The following is a 13384-nucleotide window of genomic DNA, read 5'->3' as shown; positions in this document are numbered from 1 at the left end:
ATCAAAGAAACTGCAAAATGATATCACTAAAAAGTCTACTAGAAGCCATAATACTAGGACAGTAGTATTTCATGTTACATTTCAAAATGTCACATTTTTTAGTTTGTGTCAGTTTTTTATTGCGTACATGGAAACTGTAAATCAGTGTGTAATTCAATGTTAACATAACATTATTCAGCAGGTTTCATTTGAATTCATGAAGCAAAATTAGTTAATTCTACACAGCGAAGCAGCACTTTTGGCCAGAGCTATATATATATATATATATATATATATATATATATATATATATATATATATATATATATAACTGTGGTGTGATATTTTTGATAGTCCCACAGAAGTGGTTCTCTAATTATGTAAAAACTGACTCAGTGGAGTTCAATTTCAAAACATGAAAAGTTTACCAAGGTTTATTTACTTTAATATGCTTTACAATGCTTCCCTATGCTTTACCAGACCTGTGCTTTACAATGCTTCCCTATGCTTTACAATGCTTCCCTATGCTTTACCAGACCTCTCTGTGCTTTACAATGCTTCCCTATGCTTTACCACACCTCTCTGTGCTTTACAATGCTTCCCTATGCTTTACCACACCTCTCTGTGCTTTACAATGCTTCCCTATGCTTTACCAGACCTCTCTGTGCTTTACAATGCTTCCCTATGCTTTACCAGACCTCTGTGCTTTACAATGCTTCCCTATGCTTTACCATACCTCTGTGCTTTACAATGCTTCCCTGTGCTTTACCAGACCTCTCTGTGCTTTACAATACTTCTCTATGCTTTACCGCACCTATCTGTGCTTTACAATGCTTCCCTATGCTTTACCAGACCTCTCTGTGCTTTACAATGCTTCCCTATGCTTTACCAGACCTCTCTGTGCTTTACAATGCTTCCCTATGCTTTACCAGACCTCTCTGTGCTTTACAATGCTTCCCTATGCTTTACCACACCTCTCTGTGCTTTACAATACTTCTCTATGCTTTACCGCACCTCTGTGTGCTTTACAATGCTTCCCTATTCTTTATCATGCCTTCACTGTGGTTTATTACACTTTGCTGTGCTTTTACTGTGGGAAACTATTATAAGGGTTCTATAGCAGAATCTGCAATTAAAAGAAAAATACATGATCGCATATTATTTCAATCAATTTCTGTAAAACTGTTCTGTGTTGGAAAGCAACTTCACTACTCAGTATTTGCTGGTGTTTTTGCTTCATTCGTTTTGAGTGGTCCTGGGTTCTGTCGCTCCTCTGGTATTCAGTACTGATCATTTTAAAACCTGCCTTTCAGACGCTTGTTTGTCTGGAGAATCCGAACTGCTAGGGTCACCGAACAGCTTTCCTCGTTTCGTTCAAATTGTGTGACAGTTGTTGTTTTTTTTATTTTTTATTTGTATTATTCCCTTATCTTTTTTTTTATGGGGTTTGCAATCATGCTGAGTGTTTTATTATTATTGTGTTTTACTGGAACTGTTTCTTTTTTATGTGTCTATTGGAATGTGTGATAAGGGAGCGTCACAGTCAAGGCTTGGTCACCTGCAGGAAAACAGACACTCGAAATACTGTAGTTCACTTTTATTACGAAGAAAACAAACACAGGAACACATCCAAATGTTTAAACAAATAAAGGGCTTGATTGACAATCACTCAATTGCCCACACTTAATGACAACAATTAAAAACATTTACACTGAAGGTAAACACACTTACTAATGCAATTAAAAAGATTATACAGTTGTGGATGTTACCGGTGGAGTTGTACACAGGCTTGCTGGTCTAGTTGTTAAAGAAACAAGGTCTTGATACAAGAAGGTTCAAGTCCTGGCTCAGCCACTGACTCCGTGTGTGTGTGTGATTTGTCCTTCGGCTGAGACGTAAAACAAACGAGGTCCTATTGGAAGTGACTCTGCAGCAACAGCAGAGGGGGGACGAGCAACCTTGGGTGGCCCATAGCAGGCTACCATCCAGCAGAAACTCTGGCCAGTTTAACTTATTTATTATTTATTTCTTAGCAGACACCCTTATCCAGGGCGACTTACAGTTGTTACAATATATCACATTATTTTTACATACAATTCCCCATTTATACAGTTGGGTTTTTACTGGAGCAATCTAGGTAAAGTACCTTGCTCAATGGGTACAGCAGCAGTGTCCCCCCACCTGGGATTGAATCTACAACCCTCCGGTCAAGAGTCCAGAGCCCTAACCACTACACCACACTGCTGCCTGATACAGAGAGTGGAAGTCTATGGGCTGGATAAAATAAGGAAAGAGACTGCCAGTGCCTGATAAAGCAGCAGGTGGCAGCACAGCCTACCTAAAGGCAGCAGAGGAGGCGGCTGAGCAAGACAGCCACTCGAGTTGAGTTTGTTTGATTTCCCATACTGCTACAGTCCAGTCCCTGAGCTCAGGGGGATCTGGGGAACCTCGTAAAAGTGTACTGAGGGAACAAAACAGTGTCCTTGCACATCGCTCCTCGCAGGCTAGCGGAGGTGGCGAGACCCTGCTTAAAGCACCACTTTTCTTTGTAGTTTTATTTAGTGTTTGTTTGCCTTTTTTATTTCTCCTTTTGATTATGAACTACCGGTATTATTTCTACACGTCCAGTATCTCAGGGCGATACCATTGCTGGTAGCAACTCTTAGAGTGTCATAATTACACACCGTGCTGATAATAAATCCTCTTTTAGGCTCTTCACTGCTTGCTCCTGGGTCACTGTGTGGCGTCTCAAAGACATTTCTGACTCCCCTGTAAATCAGTGAATCACCCACACCCCCTCTCACAGTGACATACAAGCAGCGTCTTTAGCTTCCTGAGGAATTCAAAGAGAAGCTTTTACAATTTCAACGTTTCTAACAGTACCAGCGTGGACAGATATGAGATCCTGATGCAACTATCACTGACACTTATCTGCTCCCTTATTGAATCGTATTTTGTCATACTTGTACTTGCTAGAACCAAAGTCATTGTATTTATCTTGCTCTTAATTGTATTATTACTTGTACTGTGATTCTTTAAATGTATTTGTTTACGACTGTAAGTCGCCCTGGATAAGGGTGTCTGCTAAGAAATAAATAATAATGATGCTGATCAGACCCCTGTATTTTTCGACATGCCAAGCAACACCACAGTTCACAAACTGGGAGAAAAACAGATGTGAGTAACCATCACTGGAAAGGAGAAGCAGCACATAACTGTGATGCTCTGTGTGATAACAGACGGCCTCAAACTGCCTCCATACGCATAATTGAGGTTGTGTCCTTGTAAATGCATTGATTTATTTGAATGTTTTATTTTTTCCTCAAATTGAGGGTTTGAGCTGCGTCTTAAATTCGAAGGAATACGGTATGTCCTTTGATTCAGTTACAATAAAACACGCTCTGCTTCAGTATAATTATTGAAGCTACTGTTTAAATTTCAGAATAAAAATCAGAAGAATTTTTTTTTTTTTTTACTATACAATTCTGTTTCTGTGTTCTGCTAGGTGATGTATTTTGAGTTAAACACCTCATTTAGGCTCTTCATCGCTTGCTCTTGGGTCACGTCTTTCCATTCTGCAGGGATGTCAGCAGGGTTTTCTCCGTACTCGTTTGCAAACTCTTTATTAAATGTGACGAGCACGTACTTCCAGTAGTCGGAGGGTTCGATGCTGGGTTCGGAGGCAATGTTCCAGTCGGGGTAGAATCTCCGATAGTCTTTGTAGGGATGAGTCTTCCAATCCGTGTCGCTGTTCTGAAACGTTCTCTCACTTTTTACAAGCGACGTGCATGTTGGTTTGTCAGGATCCATTTTATTCCCACTCAGTGCCAGTGGTCGGTGCACCAATGCGTGGTGCTCTCTGTGGTATTTTAATCCAGCCTCGCAGGGGACCCCACAGAACGGACACTGCTTTCCACAACCAAACATGATACCAAACAGCTCATCCTGCAAACTGAAAGGCAGGCTGTTGAGTTTCTCCTTGAGATCGCTCTCTTTAGAAAATTCGACGCACAGAGAGGCCTTCATGTCATTTACAAACTTCTGAAGATATTCGCCGAATTTATTAGTGTCTGCTTTGTCCAGGAAAAGTTTCAGTCCGAGGTCGTCTATGGAGATCACAAAATCCTGGCTCAGGCCCACGCAGACGTTTTGAATGAACGTCGTCGTGGTTTTATTCTCCTCTTGCTTTTCTTTTTCAACCGCTGCCTGTATTTTGTCCGTTATTGTCTCAAGGTTCTTCGCTTCGAAATCGGAGACGACGTTTTTTGAAAAACGCAATAGGACAAAATCAAACATCTTACTCTTGACAAAATCTTTGTAGTTTCTGATATAAGCCACATAGTTTTTACAGTTGTTTTCAACCAGCAACTGTTTCAAAATGTCATGCTGGAAAAATGACCGGTTGCTGTATTTCACAGAGCGTACGGAATTGACAGTTTCGCCTGCTATAAACATCCCAAGGGATTTTCTGACATACTTCCTTACTCCAGGCTTGAGGCAGCGCTCAGTGAATTCTTCAGCCTTATTTAGGCTCAGATCTTTCTCATGATAAAGATCTATGAAGTCAGAACAGTACTGCGGTCTGAACTTTTCCAGTTGCATCCAGGGGTCTTTATTTTCCATGTAATCTTCGTGCATCTGTTGGAACTCCCTGGCAGCAAACCCACAGATGTGTAGCTTCAGATCAACTTCAAACTGGGCGTTGGTCTTTAGCATCTGACTTGCCTTCAGCTTCAAGTCTATCATTTCCAGGAGCTTTGTGGCGTAGGTGTCGTGGTAGTCAATAGGTTTCTTGCCGTTTTGGACCGAAATGAACTGTTTGAACTGTTCTAGCAGGGATTGTGCCATCTGGTTTGCTTCCTGTTTGGAGGACATGACGAACATATTAAAGAAGCGTTTTTGTTTATTTATCCAAGCGGGTTCAAAGTGTTTCTCAGTTGAGTTAAATTGCGTTACTCCGCATTTGGTCAAGTCGCTGACCTCATTTAACGCCATCCTTGCTGCACCTCTGTGTCTTTCTAATTGTTTCATCAGTTGGTTAAAGACGTTTGATACAACGTCTCTCTTCTCTACACCTCGAAACTTCAGTGCGGACACTGCGCCTTCCCACATCTTTTCAAATTTGTTCGTCAGCTGCTCATCGGATAAATCTTCATTTATTTCCCGGCAGTCCTGGAGAAGTTGCGATACTCTTTCTTCTAATGCTGCTTTATATTTTCCATTGATGTCATGCACCTGCTTAATTGCTTTTTGAAAATGTACCTCTGTCATGCACTGGTTGGTCAAAGAGTTTTCGATTTTAGTCCCGAGAGTTTTAATCCTGTTCTCAAAGGCTGCTCTGTAGCTTTCTACCAGCTTAACATGCCTGCCGCCTTTAACGTAATATTCGGTCAACTTCTCCAGCATTTTCTCTTCTTGAGATCTCAGTTCTTTCGAAGCGTTGGCTTTAATATTGCTGAAACAGGCGTCGAGGTTTTGCGAATGCCTGATGATTTGAGTAATCCTTGTCTCATCGTTCCCCAGCCAGTTGTACATGTGCTTTTGGAAGTCCCACTCCCATTTATCGTATTCAACACACAGATTACTGTAAGCCTCAGCCACTCGAATATTTCTGAATCTAAAGCTGAAGTTCTCGTATTTAACGGCTTTCCACAAACTCCCCAGCCACTCAAGGAACTCTGGGATTGGTGCAGGAGGTTTCTGTTCTTTGGATGTCAGGACTTGGATCAAGGTCTTCTTGAACCTGTACACAGTTTCACTGTAGCCGGTGTTCACTGGTGCCATTGGTGGGCTACCGTTCCACAGTCCAGGGATGTACCAGTTATTACTATCTGCGTTGTACTCCATAACATCACTGAATTTTATGTTGAGATTGATGTTTTCCATCATGGCAGCTGCTTGTGTCGTTTCGTTCATCTGCAGCAGAGTCTTTTTCCTCTCGCTGGTGTTTCTGTCACGGGGTAACACAGCCCTTGCATCCTGGTGCACAAAGTGCAGTGTTGGTTTCTTCTCCATTTTCTCCATTCTAAGAAAGGCGTGTACCATTATTTGCAGAATATCTTCTATCTCTGTGGAGTTTTCCATTATAACAATATCACTCAGCCCAGTCACCAGAGTTGCAAGCTCGTTATTATGTTCGTAACTGTTTTCTAGGAATTTTAGACCTGCGTCAATTAACAGAATGAAATCACAGTTCAGCTCTTCTTTGAGATTCTCTTTGACTTGGATTAACAGCATGAAGGCTCCTCTCATGCATCTGCCACTGCTAACTGCAAACTGAACCCCGAACATTGTGTTGAGGAGGGTAGTCTTCCCAGTGCTTTGGACTCCCAACACTGTTACAACCAGCACCCTGCTCTTGTGTTGGACTTTCCTGTGGAACTCATTTAGAACATCAGTCACCCACCTTACAGGGATATTTGATGCATCTCCATCCACCAGCTCAAGAGGGAAGCCGTCCAACAGCAGATCAGCCACAATGCTGGGAAGCGTTTTAAATTGCTGATGAGATTCAGGGTCGTCGGGAAGGGAGCACGCTGCTTCATAAATCTGTCCGATTTCACGCATGAAATTCTCAACTCCTAAAGAGCTGTTTGATATCAGCTGATCCAACTTAGTATTTTTCTTTTTGTCTCCAGTTACCTGACCCGCACCACATTGTTCTTTGTATTGATCACGGAGATCAGAAAGGTTTTCTCGTGCTATATCATCCAATTTCAGCCTCATCCACTTGAGAAAAAAGGACCTCTCTAGTTTGTTTGGGCGCGATATGGCAGATATGAAACAGCTCATTGCTTCAGTTATACCATGCTTGTTTTGTTTTTCTTGCAGTTCCTCTTTTTCTCTTTGGAGCTGGCGCTGATACTCTTCAATAGGCTGGTCTCCTGCCTTTCGCAGCCTGCACTGCTCTTTCTCTAACTCGGACAGTTTCTTCCAGTCTTCACCTTGCAATGGTAGCTGTTTCTTCTTAAATTGCAGAACGTTGTCTATTTTGGCAGTGATCTCTTCTGCGAGTTTCTTTCCAACCTGACATTCGGGGCTCTCTTCATCTACAGCAATCTTCAATTCCTCTGCCATGCCAGACATGCCTTCTATTGTAATTTTGTGTGGCCTCTGCTGTGCGATTATTTTCATTGCGGAGCGCAGGTTCTTCGTTAACTGACCGTCATCGATCTGTCTGTTCTTAACCAAGAACTGTCTTTTTTCTAACTGTAACTCTGATTTCAATTTGTCCATGTGTTTCAGGGTTTCCTGCTGTGGTTTACCCTGAGAGTTAAAAACCAAAAACAGTCTGTCTTTCACAGTTGCAAAGGAGGCCAGTAACTTGTACTCCTCTTCTCCAAGGTTACTGAAGAATACAAAGACCGCGCATGATGATTGTTTTAGAAAACATAACTGCGTTGGAAAGGAACTAACGTCTCCACGAAGGTTAGCAATGGATACTGCTTCAGGAAAGATGTCTAAACTATTTTTTCCACAAGGAAGGTACCAGCTGATCTCAACTATACCATCTGAAATTCTCCGAGCAACATCCCCACACTCCATATCACGATGGATGAAGAAATCATGGTGCTGCTGGGGGTTACTGAGAACCTGATTCAGAATCTGTGATTTGGACAGACTGCAGTCGCCCAGCCTGACAAAAGAGATCATTGGCATGGCAGTGCGGACTATATTCTCTTCCACAAACCCTCCCGTCTCTGCTAGTGAGTGGGGCCTCCACTTCTTCACAATGTCTCGCATGGCCCACAGCATTAATGTACACTGATTGGTGCTACAGTCAGGGAGCAAGAGAGGTACAGCAAACTGGCACAGCGACATTTTTGACATCAGTTCCTGCTGCAGGAAGCTGTTGGCGCACAGAAAGAGCGCTGTGATGAGATCCAGCGGATTGATTAGGTCACCACGATTGCCACCTATAATATCATCAATATTAAAAGAAGATGATGATGATTTCACGTCTAGTTTAGGAGCTCGACGTCTGGTACTTCTTGCTTTCACACTCATCATCATCAGGGTTTTCAGAAAACCCCGAGGCAGATCTGTTAGAGACCGGATCGGTTCTTCTGTTACACTCTCTGTGCCAATCTCAAGGACTGCGCTTAAAGTGAGGTTTCTTTCCAGTCCTAATTGCAACAGCAATTCCTGTAGACCTTCTCCTGCAAGACACAATAAAATATATCGTATAAAGCAATCAGATTCACGTTTATTCAGACATTAAGCAAAAAGAGTTACTGATCTGATGATGAAGAGCTGTACTGAATCTTCAGTCTGTTTCTGGGAGTAACTGGATTTTTTCATTTGTTTTTAAATGGCCCACCAAATTATTTCACAAACAAAAATCTGTGGGCTGGGTGACCAGAGAACTTGGGTTCAAGTCCCAGCTCAGCCTCCCACTGTAGACCTGTCAACTCTCCCTTATTTACCAGGAGTTTCCCTTATTTTGGGCCCTTCTCCCTGACAGCTCTTTTGCTAAAGTAATTTTCCTCGTTAACATTTCAGGTTCTAAAATCACAGTTCCCGCAGTGCAATTCCCTGTCTGTATTTATCAGTCTTTAGGACCCAGGGGAAGCCTGTAACAGAAAAGCATTCAGGTTACCATATGACTCCATGTTCACCGGGACAGTTCAGGCTTTGCAGCTCTCCTCGCAATGCATTCTGGAGCCTTGTCTCGGGGACCTTTCACAACAGGACTACATTTACCAGAATGCACTGGGGTGTGAGTTTAAACAAGTCCTAGTGTACATGGAGTCATGGTAACCTGTGACAGGGCAGAAGGCCTGCACATGTAAATAGTGGGTTTGTGTGGTTTTGTGTTTAAGTTTAGCAGGGATGGGGTTAAATACATGTGTGGCATGTAGCTGGGTCTTGATTGAATAATTGATCATCAATCAAGTCCCACCCACATAGTATAAAGGAAGCCCCAAATCCTTTGTTTGTTGGAGGAGTTTGAGGTGAGTGTTTGTGAAGCATCTAGTGACGTTCAATGACCAGCCTACAGGTATTTTTATTTTGAACTGTCTGTGCTATTTTGTTTAAACCCTTTATTTTGGCCCCTGTGCCTTGTTTGTTTGTTTGTTTATTTGTGTTCTTGCTGCAATCAACATGTGCAACAGTGCTTTCACTGCAGACTCTCAGTCTTGTTACTGACGCTATCCTTTCACATATGACTCCATGTTCACTGGGACAGTTCGGGCTTTTAAACTCACATCCCAATGCATTCTGGGACGTTTTACCAGTCTCAGGTACCTTTCACAGCAGGACTACACTTACCAGAATGCACTGGGGTGTGAGTTGAAAAGACTGAACTATCCCAAAACAGTCCTAGTATACATGGAGTCATATGGTAGCCCTACCAGCGAGGGCTTCTTTGAGCTCTTCACCACAGTCTCCCAGTGGCAGGGTAGTGTCACAGCTCTAGGTGTTATCCATCAGGAATGAGACTCGGAGACTAGAAACTGCAGTAAAAGCGCTCAATTACCTAATTTGGGAATGGCCACACCTGTGATTGTTGGTCGGGGCGTATTTAACCCCTCCCCTGCCAAACTTACACTTATGTACACCGTCCCTTATTTTGAAAGCTCAGTGTTGACAGGTATGCGGCTGTATCACACAAACACTGACCTGTGGGTGTGGCTTTGCGTGTTTGATTTTGGGGAACGGCGTCCCCTGAGCCGGCTGATTGGCTGCTTTCTTCAGAGTCCTTTTTGGGGCTCCCCGTCTGAACCCTCGCATTGCCACCTGATAAACAGAAGAAAGAAAGAAAAAAATAACACTGAAACAAGGCTCTGCGATTATTCTGCCAGTTAAAGTTTGTATTAATAAGCTCTTTAAAAATAATAATAATAAAAATACAGTTTCTATAATGTTCTATCTGTTAAATTACCACTCTAAAGAGACCAATATGCTGTAAATTACCGATAAGGCTGTATTTTCTTCACATTGATCAAAATTTCTATGAAATGAACACATTGCTGTATAATATGTAGTTCCCTGTGAAACTTTCCTGAAAGAATAGGATAAATACATTTTTATCACTTTAAAAAAATACGGCAAACGTTTGTCTTATTGACACACTGCATTTAGGAATCTGGCAGCCGGTTCAGTTTGCTTCCGGTAAATGATTGAACACACACTGCACAGAGCTGCACGATTTCCTTACAATGTTTTTATTTTGTTTAATAATTCACTGATGGTTAAAATAGAATGTCTTTAAAAGGTGGACATAAAAAAACCGAAATCTTGCCTGAAATGCAGTAAGTCTACAATTTAGCATTTACTGCATTTCAGGTAAGCATTTCAATATTTAGGAACATTTGTTGTATAATAAACTCCAGAGAAAATGATCCATTTTTGAATTTGACAAAGCTATTTTTTTTCTGCTTTAATAAATATTAATGTTTAAATCGGGGAAATATTATTATTATTATTTATTTATTTGGCGGACGCCTTTATCCAACGTGACTACAGGTGTTACAGGGCAACGCAGGGTTACAATGCAAGCTTCATATTTAAATATTTCTTAGCAGATTTATTTCTTAGCAAATGCCCTTGTCCAGGGCAACTTACAATTGTTACAAGATATCACATTATTTTTACATACAATTACCCATTTATACAGTTGGGTTTTTACTGGAGCAATCTAGGTAAAGTATCTTGCTCAAGGGTACAGCAGCAGTGTCGCCCACCTGGGATTGAACCCACAACCCTCCGGTCAAGAGTCCAGAGACCTAACCACTACTCCACCCTGCTGCTAAATAAAGTGTAGTTTACAGTCAGTGCAAATAATAATACTACTAGAATACAATATGAAATAGAATAGTTACAACCAGTTATATCTACAGTGACATATCTTGAAATGCCTATTTTTAGACGGTGAAGTGCAGTGAACAAGCCATTTACTTTACTTTGAAGAAATTACAGCCCTACATACGAATACAACAGGACTCACCCGGTGAGTCAGGGATGGGGGAGGGAGAGCTTTCGAGTTCCACAGGTAAATTGGGATAATCCCTGCGGAGACTACTGAGCAAATCCAAGAACTCCTGAGCCTTGTCACTGCTGCTGCTGATAATGTAGTCCACGAGGTCCACAATCTTCTCAGAGGGGTCTTCCTTTTCCTTGATTTTGAAGTACGTCCGATCAGGGATGAGCTCTTTCGAGTGGGCGTGCTGCAGGACGTGGCTCGGGTCAGTGATCAGGACTGCAATGAGCGTGGCCTTCTGCTTCCGAAGAACAGCCAAGGGGTCAGCGGTCTTTAGCGCCACACCGGCGATCCTGTTATCCTACAGGGACAGAAAGAGGCACAGTCAGACTCCACAGAGATAGGCTTGGTGGTCCAGCAGTTAAAGACAAGGGCTTGATACCAGGAGGTTCCCGGTTCAACTGTGTGTGATCCTGAGCAAGTCACTTCACCTCCTTGTGCTCCATTATTATTATTTATTTATTAGCAGATGCCCTTATCCAGGGTGACTTACAATTGTTGCATGATATCACATTATACATTATTCAGATATTACATTATTTTTACATACAATTCCCCATTTATACAGTTGGGTTTTTACTGGAGCAATCTAGGTAAAGTACCTTGCTCAAGGGTACAGCAGCAGTGTCCCCCACCTGGGATTGAACCCACGACCCTCCGGTCAAGAGTCCAGAGCCCTAACCACTACTCCACACTGCTGCTCCATCCTTCGGATGAGACGTTAAACAAACAGGTCCTATTGTAAGTGACTCTGCATCTGAATAGATCACCCCCTAGTCTCTGTAAGTCACTTTGGATAGAAGCGTCTGCTAAACAACTAACTAACTACTAATAATAATAATAATAATAATAATAATATCAGATTTTCCCACAGGAATCTCCCCTGAATCTCTTCTGCCCTTCCTCTGAGCTCTGAAGTCATTGGTTTTGAATTCAGCCCCGTTACTTCAAGTGGGTTTAATTACCTGGATTCATAACAAGCTCCTTGGTAACAAATGATGTTGATCACGTGTCTAAGGCAGGCTGGGATAGCGAGCAGTGTTAATTCAGAATGAATGCCTGTCTTAGACAATGTTAGTTTTTTATTTTATTTATATATTTTAATTTGGAATCGGCAATTATTTTAAACCGCTTTTCTCCCAATTCGGAATGTCCAGTTATTATACAACCTGGCTCACCGCGCCAACCCTCGCAGGAGAGACGAGGGCAAGCAGTCGCGTTGCCTTACACAGTAGTTACAATGGATTCATGTGGAAATCTTTTTGTACTTCATATATACCTGTACACAATTGTATCAGAAAAAGCTTAGATTTAGAGTTAGGGTTATATCATTAAGTCCATTGTAACTATGCATAATAACATTGCAGTGGTGTGCAAGTACACATGCATTTACTAAGTAACTATTGTGTAAATGCACAGTATTATTATTACATTTCTTAGCAGACGTCCTTATCCAGGGCAACTTACAATTATTACAAGATATCACATTATTTTTTACATACAATTACCCATTTATACAGCTGGGCTTTTACTGGAGCAATCTAGGTAAAGTACCTTGTTCAAGGGTACAGCAGCAGTGTCCCCCACCTGGGATTGAACCCACGACCCTCCTTTCAGAAGTCCAGAGCCCTGACCACTACTTCACACTGCTGCACAGTAATTAGTGACACTTAATGGAAAGTGTGATCTACTGTAACTATTAAAGCATGCAGAGAGAAGGACAGTTAGGAAGAGGATAATAATCATATTTATCATATTTACCATCACTGGTCCTGTTTTTCAGTTGAGTGGCTGAATGTTTTTGCTCAACGTCTTTTAGAGATGCGTCCCTGGCTGGTTTCTGGACCCTCTTCTAAATCATCTTTGGCAGTTTATCCATCTTGGTTCAGATGGATCCAGGATTTCTCAGCCAGGACAGTAGGGCAAAGGCCAGTGTCATTAATCAGTCTGAGCTGCGATTAAAGTAAAGATTTCAGAGTCTGAGTTTGTTATAAAGAAATCAGCCAGCCAACAGCATGGAGAAAGAAAAAAATAAAAATACAAAATAAAAGATCTTTGCACCCAATAAACTTGTAGGTAATGTAATAACATAATGATTATAAACAGAATGATGGTAGAACAATAATATGCAACAAATTGAATCATCGCCGGTTTAATCAGGCTAAAAGTCTTTTTTAATATTTAACTAATAAGTGCGGATTACAACTCATATTTTTGTCATTTTTAGAAAAGTGAAAGCTTTAAAAACAAGTTTGTTTTCATCAAGTAAAAGTGTTCCAGAACCCCCTGCAGTGTTTTTAAGAAACTCATTACTTTACCTCGGCTGTATCCTGTGTTGTACAGCTCTGGCCAAAAGCTTGCATCACCACCTGTAGCAGGGTGGTAGAGAGCCCTGTACATTCATTTATTTATTTTCAGAAC

At 41.6% G+C, this 13384-nt stretch overlaps 1 protein-coding gene across 1 annotated transcript; it reads right to left on the bottom strand.

Moving 5' to 3' along the window:
• Positions 1 to 1661: 1661 nt before the first annotated feature.
• LOC131709662 (interferon-induced very large GTPase 1-like) lies at positions 1662 to 12907 on the bottom strand. The gene is made up of 4 exons (XM_059012234.1): positions 12725 to 12907; positions 10931 to 11264; positions 9604 to 9720; positions 1662 to 8138 (listed from the first exon to the last, which is right to left on the bottom strand). Exons 1-4 carry the CDS (start codon positions 12725 to 12727, stop codon positions 3481 to 3483), a joined length of 5112 nt encoding a protein of 1703 aa, XP_058868217.1. The 5' UTR covers positions 12728 to 12907; the 3' UTR covers positions 1662 to 3480.
• Between the last annotated feature and the right edge of the window lie 477 nt (positions 12908 to 13384).

Source organism: Acipenser ruthenus, chromosome 44 (assembly GCF_902713425.1).
Source record: "Acipenser ruthenus chromosome 44, fAciRut3.2 maternal haplotype, whole genome shotgun sequence".
NCBI classification, from domain to species: domain Eukaryota; kingdom Metazoa; phylum Chordata; class Actinopteri; order Acipenseriformes; family Acipenseridae; genus Acipenser; species Acipenser ruthenus.
The sequence above is the reverse complement of the archived record's forward strand: the minus strand, read 5'-3'. Positions and strand labels throughout refer to the sequence as shown.

Coding starts and splice junctions, on each gene's coding strand:
- LOC131709662 (XM_059012234.1), bottom strand. Junction 9,721..10,930: donor CCCCATCCCTGACTCACCGG/GTGAGTCCTGTT, acceptor TCTGTTTATCAG/GTGGCAATGCGAGGGTTCAG. Junction 8,139..9,603: donor ACGCAAAGCCACACCCACAG/GTCAGTGTTTGT, acceptor TGTGTCTTGCAG/GAGAAGGTCTACAGGAATTG.